Source organism: Filicampus tigris, chromosome 8 (assembly GCF_054856515.1).
Source record: "Filicampus tigris isolate MCC_2025a chromosome 8, RoL_Ftig_1.0, whole genome shotgun sequence".
Lineage (NCBI taxonomy): Eukaryota > Metazoa > Chordata > Actinopteri > Syngnathiformes > Syngnathidae > Filicampus > Filicampus tigris.
The window spans coordinates 4,866,370-4,885,155 of record NC_141224.1 but is presented as its reverse complement, the minus strand read 5'-3'; the positions used below and the strand labels follow the sequence as shown (position 1 = coordinate 4,885,155).

The 18,786-nt window shown below is 42.3% G+C and overlaps 1 protein-coding gene and 1 long non-coding RNA gene across 4 annotated transcripts in view; one reads left to right on the top strand and one right to left on the bottom strand.

The window, feature by feature from the left end:
* Nucleotides 1-4,067: 4,067 nt before the first annotated feature.
* LOC147143134 (uncharacterized) lies at nt 4,068-10,788 on the top strand. Of its 3 annotated transcripts, none has more exons than XR_015087775.1 (3): nt 4,068-4,188; nt 4,287-4,387; nt 10,516-10,788. It is a non-coding gene; the product is annotated as an uncharacterized LOC147143134 (long non-coding RNA). The 3 variants fall into 3 exon arrangements; XR_015087776.1 differs by having other exon boundaries at nt 4,287-4,392; XR_015087777.1 differs by having other exon boundaries at nt 4,287-4,398.
* The window catches only part of LOC147143132 (uncharacterized), a 24,510-nt gene continuing 14,443 nt past the window's right edge, over nt 8,720-18,786 (bottom strand). The window contains 7 exon segments of the mRNA XM_086037407.1: nt 8,720-10,603; nt 11,680-13,200; nt 13,303-13,364; nt 14,056-14,169; nt 15,283-15,460; nt 15,462-15,571; nt 17,403-17,666. Of these exon segments, the coding sequence (XP_085893533.1) occupies nt 10,574-10,603; nt 11,680-13,200; nt 13,303-13,364; nt 14,056-14,169; nt 15,283-15,460; nt 15,462-15,571; nt 17,403-17,666 (2,279 nt within the window). The 3' untranslated portion in view covers nt 8,720-10,573.

Below are 18,786 nucleotides of genomic sequence, written 5' to 3'. Positions count from 1 at the left end.
TCAGTTACTAGTTTGGTCTGTAACGTGTAGTGTTAAGGAAAGGGGCTACAGGGTACAAGCTGCAGGTGAAGGGTTTTTGCGATCGGAAATGAAAGGCATTGCCCGAGAATACGCTGATAATGTATTTTTCTACAGAAATCAGCAGATCGCAGTTGGTGGCGGATCGCTGGGAGCACCACTACACAAGAACATTTCCAGGGAGGAAATAAATGCAAACTGGTGTAAAAGAGTTGATAAAGCATCTCCGAGATGAGACGCTGACAGATAAATAATTGTTACAAGGTCTTCAATGTAAAGAAATCCGTCGGCGCAGCTTTGAACAAGTCCGCCGCCAACTGGGCAACACAGACGACAGCAAACATAAAAAAAAATTACTTCCAACTGTTATCTAAAATGCCTCCAGTGAAGCGCACAAATGCATGCGCAACATATTATACGTCGCAAACTTTCTGCTGACTCGCCCGGTTGTGCACAGGCATGCAAATGTCTGATCGTTTCCTGTTTAAAATGTCATCGCCTGAAAGACCTTCAACATATTTTACAAAAACCTCTCAAGGAATATATGAGAGTGAATTCTTTTTTTTTCTTTGCTACAAACGAACCCTGACAGAAGGAATGCGTAAATGTCACCGTTTAACGCCGTCACATAACTACGGCTGACATTTGGAAGGGCAGAGATCGTCCTGCTTTGCTGGGAACACACCAAATGTCTGAAGAACAAAGTACACATAAAACGCTGAGGAAATGGACATAATCAGTTGATTTGTTTTTCTTTTTTTTAACCATAACAGCAACAAAATACAACTAGAAATGGGACATATTGTGGAGTGTGTCAGATGTACATTTCTGCAACGTGTTGTCCGCCATATTTGTGGAGCATGTGGTCAATCATTTTTGTCGAATGTGATTTTTATGAAGTGTGGTGAGCGCCATATTCGTCAGGTGTGTTGTCTGCCATGATTGTAGAGTGCGCTGTCGACTAAATTTGTTTAGTATATTGTCGGCCATGTTTGTGGGGTTTGTTGTCAGCCATTTTGTTTTTGTATTTTGTTTTCTGCTATTTTAGTGAAGTAATGTTTTTCACCATGTTTGTGGAGTGTGCTGTTAGAAATGTTAGCAGAGTGTGTTGTCAGTGTGTTTCGTTAGCCACGTTGGTGTTTGACGTCGACGGCCATCTTTGTGGAGTGTGTCAGCTGCCTTGTTTGTGGAGTGTGTTAGAAATGTTTGTGGAGTGTGTTTGGGGACTATAATAGCCGTGTTGTGTCAGCTATGTTGTTGACAGTTTTGTCAATTTGTGGAATGTGATGTTGGCCGTGTTTGTGTGTGGCAACTTTGGCAAGGTTATTGTAGTTAACGAAAACTAACGCAATACCTAAAATTACCCAAAGATTTTCATGAATTAAATAAAAATGAAAATGCTTTTTAAAAAAAAAAAAAAAAACTAACTGGAACTACATCTTATGTTGATAAAACAAATTAAAACGAGCTAAAATGATTTGTTCCGTCTTTTGTCAATTACTATCACACATGAGCTTTCAGGTTCATTTTAAACAGAGCTGGGAATTTTACAAAAAAATTGCGGTCCGTTGATCGCCTTCCGCCTATAGCCCTTCCGCCGTCCGTTTATCCGCCATTTTGTCCGGACGGAAAAAATAGTACCCGCTTATGGGCCGGTCTGCCTATGATTTTAAACGGGATTCCGTTAACGTTTCCGACTACAAACTGCGACCAACTAGCGCTAAATTTTGATCTAATCCCCCCCCCCACACAAAAAAAACACATGATATTTGAACAGATTGTGCTCAAAAAACGAATTAAAACTGAATTAAAAAAAAAAAAAAGTCAAAACGAAGTAAAAACTAACTCGAAAATTCGAAACTATTTTTACCCTAGAGGTTGGGATGGGTTCAAAAGAACACATGAAATGAGTAAATAGATAGAATAAACAGCATAAAAGTTCATCTTTTACAGCATATGGCTGCAAATTGCAGTCTTTATTATATGGCTGGCGCGCTGCATCATTCCTTCGACTCACAGCCAGGCAATAAGCAGGACCCCCGCAGCTTTGGGATCAGCTCTCAAAGCCTAAATACCCCAATGACGTTATCGGTCTTCCACTCTAAAATGAAACCTACGCCGCCTGTGTTGTGCAAATAGCGCCATGTGAGCCGCACTATTTAAAGCTCCACTGAGCTTCCACTGCAGCCGTGGAGGACGGAGAGGAGACTTGGGGGGGGGGGGGTGCAGAGCCCCCACCCGACACAAACGCCTCGCTGCTCTCATACAGTCACATTTACAAGACCTCTTTTTTGGCCTGACTCACAGGAAGTTGTCGCACAGCTAACTCATCTGCTGAACACGGTCACCTTCTGGTGGGTACGCGTTTGAATGAGAACGTGTGTGTGGGTAGTTTCAACAGGCCTGCAGGCTTTAGAACACTGTGAAGTGTTTTGGTAGATATAAACGGACTTGTCAAGTGGGAACTCAATGACACTATGAATCAATGAGATGATGCGTGGTCTAGGAACTGAAATGTTCCTGTCGTATTATGTGTCATTGTCAAGGGACTTTAAAGTTTGACCTATAAAAGCTTGCGCAATACAGATTTGACCACATTATATATATTGGAATTTATAGCTATGATGTTTCAGAAAAAAATCCACCTGGTGCTGAACCTAACCCTTAATTCACAAACATTATGAAATACATTACTATATTACACATTGTATTATTGTAATTTTATTATTATTATCATGATTCATTATTATGGTGAAAACATGATGCGTTTGAGAAAGAATGGGGGCAAAAAAATTCATCTAGAAAAGTTTACTTGCAACTATGAAAACACAAAAATTGTTGATGAGTGGAATTTATATATTTTTATCTTAAATATTTTTCTTTTACATATTTTAGAATTTTACTTAAATTTATTGCATTTAAACACTATTATATTTGATCTTTTTTTTCCAATGTATTTTTTATATTTCATAATTTCACAAAACAAATATTTGAAGAATAGTGTGATTTATCATTTCAAATATTTAATTTTTATATCACATACAGATTTTCTATATTCTATAATTGTAATACATTTAAAATAAATGGGAATATTTATGTGTATATATTCATATATTTTAGAAACATGTTTGGTGTTTAAACCATATTTTCATTATTACAATAAAAAGTGGTAAGCGAGTGACAGCCGCAGTCATACGTTGTGGTTCCACTCCAGCCCTGGTGGTGGAAGTAATGCTCATTATAGTAAACTGTTTTTCCAAGTAGCCATAGAAATCCAGACGAAGTAGAAACGTTTGAGCGACTCGTCAGTTTTCAAATGATAAATTGTCGAAATCCAAAATTGAAAACTTGTGTTCTAATCTCTCTTTGATCCACTCCACACATTTTTGCCCAAACTGCTTCTGTAGTCCACACAAACAAAAAATGAACAGAACGCGGCCATGCTTTGGCGGCCGTAATAAAACAAATACATCAAAGGTGGAATGTGTTTAGGCACGAAGACAGTTTGATTTTTACATTTTCAGCAAGCATGTTTTGTTTCAATTTTTCTATGATCATTATTCTTCCTGCGGTGTTTGAAATAAACAATGCTTCCTTTTGATGCGCTCGTCTTGAGGAGAGCTTAGGAGGATCACTCACAAAATGTTTTTTTTTTCTCCCTTCTTTTTGTAATTGTATTCAAAGCAGCAGGTGCATCTCTATTCTAAATGACTTTTGAGGCAGGCTTTCACTTCTAAGAAAACGCGTGGATCCCATACAAATACGACAGCAATAAGACAAAAGCCTTTCTTTTTCTGTTGTAAAATGATTACAATCCTTGTTAGGCCTTCCCAAAAGGCAAGCGTTCACCTTCACCAACAAGCCTGTCGATTTAATTTATAATTTATGTTATGATTGGCAATGATATTTTTCGGGGGGGGGGGGATAGGGGGGGGGCTTGATGCTTCACAGATGGCGAAGGGCCATCCCCTGAGGAAGAAAACGCTGCGAGCGATCGATGGATAACGTCACGCGGCTCCCCCTTGTGGCAGTTTGAGCGTATCATTTACATTTTTAGACACTCCAGTCTGGAGCTATTTACAGTTATGAACCGTCGGGGATTCTGCGTCCTGCTCAAGGACACCCCCGCTGGATGGAAGGCCTCTCCAAACACCCCTTTCAACCGAAGCGGTAAATTCAGGGTCACAAAATGTAGTCAGCTGCAGAGCCATAAAGTCCATACGTTTGTTTTATTTGATGTCTACCCCCCGGGGATGACATGTTCACAGGTCTTAAAACGGTGTCCGTGCAAAGACTGTGGCTGAAGGACGCTCGTGTGGCAACGAATGCGCACATCTCAAAGGGTGCTGAGGTGGATTGCAGTGACAATGTGGGGTAAAGGTTGTACAGACCAGGGTTATAGTAGTTTTGAATTGTTCATTATAGATAGTTTTTATTTCATTTTGACTTGTGTTTTCAAAACATATATTTTTTCAAGAATATGTTCTATGCAGGCCCACGAGTTGAAACACGGCATTCTGATAAATATTGCGTTTGTGGAATATGAGTTAATCCACCCGTTTTTAGCCATCTCTGGGGGCGGCCATTTTGTCACTTCTGTCGACTGAAAACGACATCATAGATGCTCAGGGCTCAGATAACGACCAATCACGGCTCAGTTTCAGAAAACAGGTGAACTGTTTTTTTCAGTTGACAGAAATGACAAAATGGCCACCCCCAGAGATGGCTAAAAACGGGTGGATTAACTCATATTCCACAAACGCAATATTTATCAGAATGTCTTGTTTCAACAAGTGGGCCTGTATGGAACATATTCTTGAAAAAAATAGGTTTGGGTTGATTTCCCCTCTTTAAGATGCAATTTAGTTTAGTTAGTTTTCATTTCGTCTTTGCAATTTTGCTACTTTGTTGATGAACATTTTTTGTTTTCAATTTTAGTCTTTGTTATTACCTTCGTTTTTGTCAACTATAATAACCTTTGTAGAGACTAGTCGACTTTTCAACACCACAATAACGTTTGGAGCATGACCTTGACTAGTTGCTAATCACGTGCTTTTGCCTTGAGGGTGAGGGACAGCTGCTGGCGCTAACAAATGAGTGCACCGAATGAAATGAGTCTGACACCTTAATTGATTGAAACTGTGTTCTATTTCTACATGTGCAGCTTTAGTGGATGAGGGTAGTATGGAGGGTAATGGACCAGTAATGGGAGGGAGGGGAAAAAAAAAGCTCGGATCAAGTAGGATTTTGAAAAAAAATTTGGGTCCACACAATCAAAGCGGAACACAACTGGGAAATAATTCTACCACACATAAAGCGGCGCATGATCAGGCTCCAGGATTTTCTTCTCTCCTGGCGCTAAGGCTGCAGCCTGTTTTAGATGTCTCCTTCCTCCAACACCTGATGCAAATGATCCTTGCTTTAACGAGGAAGTCAACCCAAACATCTTTATTTTTTTTTTCATTAATATGTTCTATGCAAGCGCACTATTTGAAACAAGGCATTGTGATAAATATTGCGTTTGTGGAATCAGAGTTAATCCACCCGTTTTTAGCCATCTCCGGGGGCGGCCATTTTGTCACTTCTGTCGACTGAAAATGACATCACAACTGCTCAGGGCTCAGATAACGAGCAATCACGGCTGACCTGTTTTCTGAAGCTGAGCCGTGATTGGTCGTTACCTGAGCCCTGAGCAGTTGTGATGTCCTTTTCAGTCGACAGAAGTGACAAAATGGCCGCCCCCTGAGATGGCTCAAAACGGGTGGATTTTGCCGCTTAACTCATATTCCACAAACGCAATATTCATCAGAATGCCGTGTTTCAACTAGTGGGCCTGCTGGGAACATATTCTTGATTCGGTTGATTTCCTCTGACCATTTCAAACCAAGAGTGGTTTTGAATTTGAAAGGTATCTAGGATCCAAGATATCTGTATGCGTTTGTTATTGTCAGCACTGCATCAATTGCCATTTTCCAAACGATTCACCTCGTAGCTCGTCAGCAACATGTCGTCATCCGCAATTAAACGCAACATAAAAAGACAACTGCAGTCAAAGCTTCATAAATATTTTACGACCGCCACGGCCGAGTAAAGTAAGACGAGTCAAAGTTAAATGTGGAATGTGTGTGTGTGAGCATTCATCAATACAAGAAAACCCCAACAAACCGGCCTTTAATTTACGCCTCCAAAGGGATGCGTAAGCAGTCCCAAAGAGTAGCCCGGGCTGCACTAAATCATCCTGGTGGCGCAAACAGCAGCAGATTTACATGCAAATAGGACGAGCCGCGCCGGCGTTTGTCTCGTCGTTTCAATTGTTGCGCCCCGTAAACAAGCCACTTAACCGCGGGTGAGCGCGGCGCATTTGCCAAACCAATCACAACTTTCCCATAAATCACCGCCTTTCACGACCAGGCCTCCGGCACACCTCCACTCGTGAAAGACTCTCGACCGGGGCTCTGAGAATCCTCAGTGGAGTTGATCAAGAGGGGAGAATATGCAAACTGACTCAGAATTCAAAGAGCTAACACAACATGACAGGAGCCATAGGTAGAACTTTTTCAGTGAAGTAGCCAGGATGACATCAACTCGCTATGGGGTGGCCGAAATTTGGACGTGTTGTTTGCCTTTGCATACTCTCTCATAGTCTACTTCTATCTCATGCACTGATTCGCTAGGTAACAGCTAGGGGTGTAACGGTCCGCTAAATCACATTTCGGTTCGGTTTCTTGGAAACTTCGGTTCGGTATATTTTCGGTCCAAAAAAAAAAAAAGATTTTTTTTTTTTAGATATATTTTGAAAAGATGACAAGTAAATGGTCAATGTTTTTTTTTTTAGAAAAAAAATAATAAAAGCGAACCATTCGGGTGACATTCTAAGAAATTAAACCAGAATAAAAAATACACTAACAATAAAGACGTCGTTTTAAGTGCTATTATGTTAGACGTGCAAGCCACAGCATAGCCGCCCATCTCATGTAACAATGTCGGCACACAACTTTGGGACTTATACACGGACCTTTCCCCATCTGCGATTTTAACAGGAAAGCTAGAATGTTCCCAAACAGGAGACCGCAGTGTCGGGGGGACGTTCGAGCTCTGGCTCTGAGAATTGACACAGTACACGAACTGTGATGACACTGTATTGATACTGTGTTGGTCAGTCAACACTGACCTCTGCTGTACATAAAAAATCATTGCAGGTCACATTATGCAAAAAAGGATAAACTTGCATCCTGACCCAACATTAGCTTGTGAAATAATATTAAATCGATTAAATTGATTCAATTGCTAGTTTTGTACTTAAAATGTGATCTTTGTATATTGTAGTTGCTCCATTTGTTTGCTGAGTTCAAAATCTACTTGTTTGTGTAAAGGCTCAAATGAGCGTGTAATATATAACAAATGTATCTAATAACATTTAGAGATAACGTGTAACTTATGTATGGGATTTTGTTAACCAAAGTGTTCCGTTTCCATCCAACAAACCCACAACTTGTCGATACAGTTTGCTTCCTTATAAACTCAATTTGACACGGCACAGCCAAACGTCACACTTCCTGTATTGGTCACAGGATTTTTTTTTTGTTAAAGCGATACACGCACCAATACGGGGTTTCGCTCTTGAGATTCCGGCACAGTGTTGCTCGTCCCATCACTAAAAAGCTAGCTTAGACTCTTTGTGCGAAAGGGGTTGTAAAGCCATTGTCCCATTTTTTCTGACGTCTTTTATACAATTACAAGTCTACCGTTCACACAAAACGACGACACAGGAAGAAGCCTGCTTTGAAGGCAGCGTGAAATGAGCCAAAGGTGGGACGGTGGCTGTGTGAAATGGTTTGTACTTCTCCCTCCCGGAAATTGGAATGTGCACACAGTTGCGACCGTGTCCCATTTCGGAGGGTTGTTACGTCTCGGAAATGCTAATGAGTTGAAAAGTGTGTGAAAATCCTTAATGATTCAACAACATCACAATGAAGGCATGCGGGGGAGACACTGCGAGCTGTGTGCAATCAAAGTCATTCAGCATCGAGTATTCGCAGCGACTCAAGAGCCACAATACGCACAGGGAAGGTTGTGTTGTTCTACTCCACGCGCGCTGACAGCGCTTCACTTTTCTAAATTTAAACACGGGCAAAAAGCTCGCGAGCGGCAAAAATAAACAATGCTCTTAAAAAGCGTCTGCAAGAGCTTTGACCTATTCACCGGCGGCGTACGTGTGCTATACAAACACACACACAACGCAACAAACTCCAACCGATGGGTTTTAATCAAAGGCTTAAAAACGTGCTTAGAAAACAGAAAAAAAGATTGATTTTTAAGAGGAAAACGTGATTTTAAAACTAGTTTAAAATCCATGCTTCATGGTTTGTTTAGGGCTTAAAATCAGTACAGGTCTTGGTGTAACCTGAAATAATTGTACTAAACGATAGGTAAAAACTGATTACATTACCGATATGAACATTTATTAACACACCTTGGATTGTTAGGCGCTTAAAATCAATAGGAGTTTTTGGTTCAGCATAGATTCAAAATCCTTGAAAGGGATTCATTTCAACAAAAGCTAGTGGATACATTTTCCATTCAACCTTAGCAAGCTCCGGGTCAAATATCATTCAAAATCAATACGGTCCTTCTACTAGGAATAATTATATGAGGCGCTATTAATTCACAAAGAGAACAAATTGTCAATTCGTGCAATATATTCACTGTAAACACACTTTTATTGTTTGCTCATAATCATAAACGATACCGCTTGCGTTCATTGTTACCGTTCAAGTTTGTTCTCGGCAATACAAAACATGAAGAAATATCACCTTTTGACAGCCACAAGCTAAATAAAACATTCTGAAGCGCATCCCTGAGTAAAGAGAACTCAAAATCAATAAATACGTAAAGCAATAATGACATTCCTTCATGATTATGACCCTGGCACAAGACAGTAAATTGGCTTTTTCAGCAGAAAGCGCCTCCGGCTGGGCCTGGCTCGTCTCTTTGTGCTGACCTCACTCATGCATGGGCGCGATTACTTCCCCAACTCATTTAAGTCGCATAAAAGCCTTTAATTAATAAGCACCCGTCCAATTGTGGGATCCCCTTCATGGTTAGCCGAGCGTCGCTTCCCCGGCTCCGTCGAGGCCAATCCTCTTAATTGAGAAGTGTCGCGACGGGCATCCGTAAACAGAAGGCGCAAAATAAATAGTGCATTGTACATTAGACAGCCCCGTATAGCTCATTTGCTATACTCTGATTTTGCATTTCTTTTAGCCGGGTAGAGTCTTTTCCCATTTAGGCTTTGCCCACAATTTTAGCAAAATTTTTTCAAATCAAATGGCAAATCAAGTGGCACTATATAAATACTGTAGCAGACTATGAGATGTCGGTTGCGGAAAAGCCTCTTTAAACATGTAACAATAACACCTGTAAAATAAAATATGGGGGAGAGACTCACCAAATGTAGATAATACCACTAAACAGGCCAGTTCAGCCAATCAGAAGGCAGGTGAATAGAGGAAAGGCCAAATCATACCTGTAAAGGTACTTCTTAAAACACGTTAACGTTAAATTAAACATAAAGCAATCTTAAAAAGTGACAGATGGGGCAAAAACCACCACCAGTCCATTTTAGCCAATCAGACACCAGAAGAAAGTCATTCCCGGAAAAGGCACAAGCACAACAGTGGTGAGGTGACAAAAGGGGAGATTATTCATTGGAGATGCTCCTTATATAAAACGAGGAAAAAAAAAAACAGGAAGTAAAACTGCCAAACGCATGCAAAAGAAGCAGTTGGCAATGTAACAATTAGCAGGCCTCTTTAGCCAATCAGGTGGGAGCCACTTCAAGAAAAGATCGATGGAAGGGGGAATCTTACATACTACTTGGAAAGACAAAAAAGTAACAGTACAACGAAAGTAAAAAAAATATATAAAAGTGCATGCTAGTGCAAAAGTTGGCATCACAACGCTAGCAGACTGTTTTAGCCAATCAGATTCCTGAAGAAAGTCAGTCCCGGAAAAGACACAAAGACATCAATGAAGAATATGTTTTTAAAAGTGGGGGAATCGTAACCTCTACCAAGCTGTTTCAGCCAATCAGAAATGAAGGGCAAAGGCATTTCTGGAAAAGACAAACAAAAAAGGCGACTATGCCGTAAAAACACTTTAAAAAGTATCCGTTTAAAATTTTTTTTTAAATACTTGCGTTGACATAGCTTTCCATACGTGATAGAGTCAGTTCAATGGTGAGGCTAGTTATTGCACTGCAGTACGTTTAGTATTGCTACAATTAGGAATCACGACAATTGTAAAGCTTTGCTCACTGAACTTGTCTGCTTTAAGGAGACTCTTGTAAAATGTGATGCATTGCTTGTACTAGATCCACCATGAGGCTTTTTTTTTTTTGTTTCAAACCAGCTTTCAGCTTTAGGACCAAGTAACCTTTGTTGTTGTTGTTGTTGTTGTTTGGGCGTTTTTTCACAACTCGCATTTGTCAACTGTTAGTTTGAGCGGAGAGACGAGGCGAAGCGACGGAGTGCGACTCGTCTGCCGACATCTGTCATCACCTCGGCCTCCCTCGCTGAGCCTGCTGCTGGAGACACAAACGCTTCAATGTTGACGCGCAGCAACCAGTAAGAGGAAGAAGACAAAGTGGAAGAAGGAGAAGAAGAATCGCGACTGACAACAAGCAGCGGTGCGCTTAAAAGCTGCCAAAAAGACGAACACATTTTTTTCTATTGGTGAAAATGTGGTGCGATTAAACTGCAGTCTCCTGTTGTTGTGTTGTGTTGAGATGAAATGTAAAACAGTACTACAAATATTTATATTATATGTATGTAATTTAACCTGGTTAACCTTAACTACACTTTTTTCATTATTTGGCTGGTCCTGCGACTTATACTCAGGTGCGACTTGTATATGGTCGCTGTCCTGTAAAAAAAAAAAGCGTATGTCCATTTTTAATTTTTTAAAATGTTTACATTAATGGGTTTTCCACATTACAAATATCCCATTAACGTGAACATTAAAAAAAAAATAGAAAATTGGATATAAGAGTTTTTTACAGGACAGCGACGATATATTAAAATTAGAGCTCGGTCGGGCTGGTACCCAAAAACCCCTGTTCCCTAATCGTGTTGACAGCAGTGAACAAGTTCTGGTTAGATTCAAAATTTCCGCATCTGACTGCGGAAAAGTTTTTATTTTTAGTGTAAAATGGCTTCCCGTAACTAGAATCCCTGCGCTGTGATTTCATTTTAAACTAAAAGGAAAAACCTTCCTGTAGTTAGAAGTGGACGTTTCAAATCCAACCGGAACTCGTTCGCTGCTGTCAGCAAATGAGAGAACAGCGACTCTTCTGTTCTTGGTCTCAGTTATAGTAAAATAAATGTCCCCCAAAAATGTGACTTATACTCTGGGGCGATGGATTTTTTGATTTTTTGACTTGACTCTAAGCCTTCGTGTGCCCTGAGACCACCGATCCCTCAAACCAGTTCCTTACGTTTGGTCGGAAACCTCGAAATATCAGGACTATCGTAAACTGAGGACCACACGTAATTACTTTCAAGTGACTGCAACTGTATGTATGAGAAATGTATCACCTATCGAATTTAACCTGTCCTGTTCCTCAAATCAGAAAATAATTTGAGAGAATTGAAAGCAACTCACCTGCTGTGGGTGGTTGGCGTGGGCGGAATGACCGTGGTGGGTACGGCCGTGGCCCGTGTGGGCGGCACGGCCTCGGGTGTGAGTATGGCCGTGCGCGGCCACTTTTGCGGCGTGCTGATGGTGCCCGGGGCGGTGCTGATTAGATTTGTGATGGCCGTGGGTCCTGGGAAGGCTCTGGAACCGAGTGAGCGGGATAACAGGCGGAGGGGTGGGCGGTCGTGGTCCCGCAGGCGCAGAATTGGGTTGAGCCTGGGCTCCGGGTTGAAGCAGGGCCGCTTGGGTTTGTTGTCTGCGGTTCTTGAAGGTCTGCGCACTTTCAGTGTGGGATTTAAGTGCCGCCTGGGTGAGGGCACTGGGTCGTCGCCGGTTTGAGGCTGGAGCCGCTTGGTGAGGTCGGCTGCCGGTCTGAGCCGCTTGGCTTTGCGCTTGGGCGAGCGCCGCCCTCTGTTGCTGGGCCACTTGTGCTTGGAGGAGGTGGTTCGGATCAGCCAGGGCTCTGGTGTCCGGACTAAATGGGTTGCTTTGTCTTAAAGCAGTTTGCTGACTTACGAAAGGGTTGCTGCCTCGCGTGGTTTCCTGACTGGAGGCCGGTTGGATACCAGGCGCATCCCTCAAGTCTTGCCTGGATCTCCCCCTTTCCGTCGGGGGGCTTCTGTGCGAGTGGTTGGCGGGCTCAAGTTGCGGCACTCTTAGAGCGCGCGAGTCCCAAAAATCAGCCGAGTGGCTTCTCGTCCGGCCTTCCCGACCCGCGGGGGCTACGTCTTCCCTAAAAGGATTCTGACCACGGGGCTGTGTTTGATTTTGCCGCAAAGGCGGATGGTTGGTGTAGTCTGTAGTTTCTGAGGTCACTCCCCTCGGAAGGGTCCCGCTGGGGTACGCCGGCGTCCCTCTCAGGAGATCCCACGGCATCTGCTGGTGGGAAGAAGTAGCGCGGACTTCCTGTTGGTAAGTCTGAGTCTTGGCGTTGCGCTGGGCGGTGTGGGAGTGTGTGTATCCTGTCGGGATGAGCCCAGGCCGAGCCTGAAGACCGCGGGAGGCCGACCCGCTCTGCATTCTGCCATCTGATTGCCCCGCGTCTATTAATTGAGGAGTATTGTTCGAGGCTTCTTGCCGAGGGAAGGAGTTAAGGTTGACGTGAATGGTGGGCATCTGCGCGTTCTGCTGGGAACCTTGCGTCAGGCTCAGCTGGACCCCCGCCGGCCGTCCGTCGCCTCGGGCAGCACCCGTCTGGATGACGAGGTTTGAATTGGTCCGCTGCGCGTCGGCCCGCGCGAAAGCCGGGTTGTCCGCGCCGTTGAGCGGGTACGAGGACGCGTTGCGGGTCACGTCGGCGAGGAGTTCAGGCGCGAAACCGTTTTGCTGCAAGCTGTTCAGCTGCAGCGCCTGCTGCGCGTCGGCGAGCCTTTGGCGCTGGGCGGCGTACAAGCCTGCGGGGCGGCGGGATTGCGGGTTGGATTGAAAGACGGGCGGGTCGGGACCTTGGGCCAGATCCCTTGCGAGGTTAGCGCGTGGATCTGGTGGCTTAATGGTGACAGGAGAAAAATGAGGGACCAGGGTTAGGTTTCACTGGCGCCGTCACACGCTGGATAAAATCGATAGCGAATCACGTGCTAGCTGGCTTACTAGAGGTCGGGGATTTGTGTGGTTCTTCTGTACCATGATGGCTTCTCCTCGCCTTTGTCGCGCTGCAACAACACAGCCGCAAACGATTACCAGGAGAGAGGTACAAAGACCTCTATAGTGGCAGCAGTAGTAGCGATTGTTGTACAGTAAATGCAGGGTTTAGTGAAAAGCAAGTGCCGTATTTCATCAAATATGCCTCCGTGCGAACAGAATGCATACCTCAATTATCAAAGTAATTGCCTTGTCTTGATTAAATGCCTCAAGAAAAAAAACAGGTGGTATCACTCCCTTTTGTAAATTACGCTCTCTGTGACGTGATAGCATAAGTGAAAGCTAAATTACACATAGGCAGCGTTTACAATCTTGATTCAGGCATTATTTGTGGAAGATATAATATTTGTACCAAAACAGAACATGACTTGCTGTGCAATGCAAATGGGAAAAGTTGAAAGACCCCATGAAAAGCGTCTGCTCTCTAATAAATGCCTCACCGTCTTTAGAAACCAAAGATCGAAATCTTGGGGTGCTGATTCAGACTCACACCTGACTTTGTTAAAGCTGTAGCTGTTGTGAAATGCGCTATATTAATAAAGTATTATTGTATTTACAGCTGGCAGTATTGTGCCCAGATTTGAGGTAATAGAGTATCTCCAAATGACTTATTTCTACGCAAATTACGTGAATAAAGTTTGTTTTCACGTGACAAAAAAAAACCAACCTAAAAATGATTCGTAAACTTAGAAACCTCCTCACCCCGTCTCCTCAGCACGAGACACACCAGCAGCACGATGAGAAGCACCAGGATGACCAGCAGCAGAAAGCTGCCGATCACAATGCCCACCACTTCCCCGACGTCCAGACAAGTGTCTGAAACACAAAAGAAAAACAAGTCCAGCATCTGTGATCTGTTCTTGACGATAATGTCTGATAAAGAGATTTGTTTTCATAATTTAAATTTTTTTTAGAGTGGCTCAAATTCTGCTTTGTAATACAAAAATTGAATGAGTGAAATGTATGACTGATATTGTGATGACATTAGAACCTTTTCGAAAAGCAGTGGTAAAAGTTTTTGCAAAAATGCTCGTAGCAGAGTGACTACATTCACATGACTCCACGATTTTTTCTTTTGTCCATTTTTTTTTCAGCATGACCCCAATACTGGATTTTGTTGCTTAACTTATATTCCACAAACACAAAATTAATCAGAATGTCGTATTTCAACTAGTGGGCCTGCTGGGAAAATATTCTTGAAAAAAATATGTTTGGGTTGACTTCCCCTTTAAGGACCTTTTTAGAGGGGGATATGAAGGAAATCCCTTTATTTAAAAAAAATTAGAATTAAGTTGACATTTTAATATTACAAGAACATGTTCCCCTTAATTTTACTTCTATTTCACTTTTATTCAGCTTTACAACTTTTGTTGTGGTAAGTGGTAAAATTGTGGCGGAAAAAAATAACTGTAAAAATACTCAAATTAAGTCATATTGTTTTACGAGTGAATGTTACGTCCATTCTCATCATTTTTAGGGCTTTTTTCTCGTAGTTTTACAATATTTTTACTGTTTCAATATGACCCTGCGGGTATTAAATGACCATTCAATGTTTTGTGAATATTCGTTGGGGTGATTTTTGAGTTATGCCGGTAACAAAAAACCTGCTTTGCCCTTTGCGCTTGGCAGCGGTAACAAACAAAGATAATGAGGCCAGAGAGAACAGATAAGAAGGGGGAGAGTGAGAAAGAAAAATAAATGAAACAAAAAGATGGAAGGTTGTGTGTGTGTGTGTGTGTGTGTGTAAGTCACTGAATGACTTTGACCACATTCCCGCCAGATCAATCTCCCAGGATGCATTGTGTCCCTCTGCTGTCATGAAGACCGATACGTGGAAGGTGTGGGGGGGGGGGGGAGGCAACAACGCCGTTCTAAAATCCACCCCCATCATTATTATCCACCTAGAGGTCAACCTTGGTCATAACTCACTTTCCACGGACACGTCCGTCGCCCGCTCCGACTCGCCGCCCGTGACGGCGTTGCGGGCGGTGCACACATAGCGGCCGCTGTCGTCCGTGGACGACGTCTGGACGCTGAGCGCGCCGCTGTCGGGCTGCGCCGAGGCCACCGGCTCGCCGTCGCGTTGCCACGTGAAGAGGGCGGGGGGGCAGCGAGTCCGACAGGCAGGTGAGACGCAAGATCTGGCCCGCCAGAACGTCGGCGCTGCCCACGCAGTCTTTGGGGGCGTCCTTGCTCAGGACCGGGGTGTCGGGTCCGTCTGGTTGTTTGTGGGGGAAAAAGATAGGAATACAGATGCAACATTCTTAAAAATGTTTATGACTTGCCACTAGCGCTGGACCATTTGAAAAAAATAATTGAGATTTTTTTTTTTCCTCTCCTCAATGTTTTGATTGTTATTTAATATGCGATTATTTTATAAGGTCCTCTTGTCATGCACTGTTTAACTAACACAAGCAATAAATTAATCTGTATTACAATACCAGGGCTTAGACTGACACCATTTGGTTGCCCAGGCAACCTAATTTCCCAATGGTACACCTAAAAAAAATAAAAAATAAGAGGTTACACTGGCGCAAACAGCCTTTTTGAGGGGTGGGCGAGGTAGGTAGTGATTTCCTATATCGTTGTACCAAGTACTTCATATTTACTTAAGTGCAACTTTTGTGACTAGAGCCTGACTATTGTTCTACATTTCAATATTCTTGAGAATTAAAAGTTATTTGTTCTTAAAAAAGGATATACTAGATTTAAGATGCTCTATCATAATATTAGCATCGTAAAAAGACATTAGTGATATCATTATTCATGGTAGTTTATTGAAAAATATATTGTTCTAGAAATTGTGTTGAGACAGGACAGGCCGAGGTGAGTGACTTCCGCCCATCAAATTGAGAGTGAAAATTGCATTCTACTAAACCGCAATGGCGATTTGAATTCGATTAATTGTTCAGACTTACTCAAGTGGGATTTAGCGGCTTTTCTTACAAACATGTATGAGGAGTGAGGCTCTTGACCTGCTCAATGTGTCATGTGCCTTGTCTATTGTGAATTGGTGCAATATACTGTAAATAAATTGACTGGACTAAAGGCAGAAATCCAAAGACAAATAACGGCGAGTCAACGCCTTGCTTATATTGTCAGCACTTGAGTGAATAAACACGGCCAGATATTATCTTACTTATTACAGTGCCAGTCCCTCAGGACAACAAATAAGTGGAGCTAGCTAGCTACACGGAGGAGGTGGTTGGTTCTAATCTTGATTCATTTGCTATGTATTTGGATTCATCCACTAGGATTAAAAATTCCCCAAATTATACTAAGATGAAACATGTAGTGGCGAATGCTAAAGCGCCTTACTTCTTCCCCCCAAAAATTACTGGCACTCCCCGCAGTTGAATAAACGGGTGCCGGCTCCGTCTGGTGCAGTGATGAACACAGCAGGTTGTTATCAGCATCACAAGATACACTTACTATTGATTTGTTTTCACCTCCAAAGACCAAGAGACTTTCTGGGTTGTTGAAGCCAATTTATGACCTCCACCAAGGAGCTTAAGGTTTGCTTTAATTAGCTAGCAAAAAAAAACTATGGATCTATGCACCATTATGGTTCTACAAGTAGATGAGGGTGCAGTTTAGCTTTTTTTTTTTATGCATTTTCTACTATAATGACAAATTCTAAAGAAAAGTTGTAAAGTTAAGAGAAAAGGAACTAATGTTATGCGCATACATTCCGTAATATGCAAAACAAATACCAAACTGTAGTAAAAAAGTCAGAAAGTTATGAGTCATGTCATAATACTATGAGATAAAAAAATATATGTTAAGAGTTTAGAGTTGAAGTATTTACGAGAAGACAATCTATTAGAATAAAGTTGTCATTTGAACGAGTGATTGTTCTGATTTTATTCTGCAAAGTTCACAAAACTATTTGCGTCACATTATGACTTTACTTCTTGTATATTATGATTTTATTCTCATAACTTTTTCATCTAATTTGCCAATAAGATTCAAGCACAAGTCAGAAATGATGGATTTTTTTTTTTTTTTTTAAACCAAGATTCTAATAACAACCATTCTAGCTAACTCACAGAAGACGGTGAGACTCTGCGTGGCGGCGAGGGCGCTGACCGGGTTGCTGACGGTGCACGTGTAATCTCCGGCGTCGCCACGCTGGCCCGGGTTGATGACCAGCGATCCGCCGGCGATTGTGATCCTGCCGTCTTCGGTGATGGCCGCGCCATCCTTACCCCACTGGAAGGTGAGCTCGGTGCCACCTGAGGTGCACGATAGCGTGACGTTCCCCCCTTCCGTCGCCACCGACGGCACGGACACCGTCACCCCAGACACGGCATCTAAAGGATTAAAAAAAACACAGTGAATCACCGTTCATCATGAGGGATACGCAATATATTGTACTTATGTATATGTATGTTTATATATATATATATATGCATGTGTATATACACATACTGCTCATATATAGTATACATATACTGTATATACATATGTGCATAAGCAGTCACACATTTATACATATACAGTATATTCACATATCCAAATACATAGAGCGGCGACATACCGTATCTGAAATTCGGTTGTACGTCAAATTATGGATCATAACAGCTGGTAAGTTGAAAATTGTTTAAGTTGGACCACTTAAAATAAAAGTACAACTGCATACTGATTGCTTCGAACTGCAGGTTCCGGGAAATTCTGCAACGGACAAGTTGATACGTTCCACAATTAAAGCGGTGATATAGCGGGTACAGTACAATGGGAGGGCGGTTTAATGTTTGTGGTGAGGATACAGAGCACAGGTGCGGGCACAGATGGTGAATAAAGGCCAGATGAATGAGTGGCGCAGAGATGCTGGCTGGAGATCGGCCTGAGTTTAATCACTGCACAGGGAGCAGAGCCTCAAGGATGAACTGCAAACATCAAGTATTGCTGCAAGTGGCCGCTGGGCTTCAAGTAAATTGAACAAGGATTGTGATTGTGAATGTAGGCGCAAATAGTTTATTAGTTGCAAGAATCAATCACAACAAGGACATGTTCTGTCGTGGTTGTGTTAAAAAAAAAAAAAAAAAAAAGAGGGGGGAGGGGGAAACAAAGCAATGTGTAGTACTGAAACATTATAAGCCATTTTTCTCAAATTGTGACTGCTGCGCTAATTATGGAAGCCCATTCCCACCAGTAAAATAAATAAATAAATAAATAAATATTTGGAAGAAGCCCATTCCCGCCAGTAAAAAAAAAAAATTCTTTGGAAGAAGTGCATTCCCGCCAGTAAAAAAATAAAAATTCTTTGGAAGAAGCCCAATCCTGCCAGTAAAAAAAACACTTTTTTTTTTTTTTAAATTGCAGAAGCCCTGTTTCCGCCAATTTTTTTTTTTTTGCTTAAAGTACCAGTGGTTGGTATCGGCGGCCTTCACGAGTACCAGATATCTTGAATAAGGAAATCTCAGCCTGATA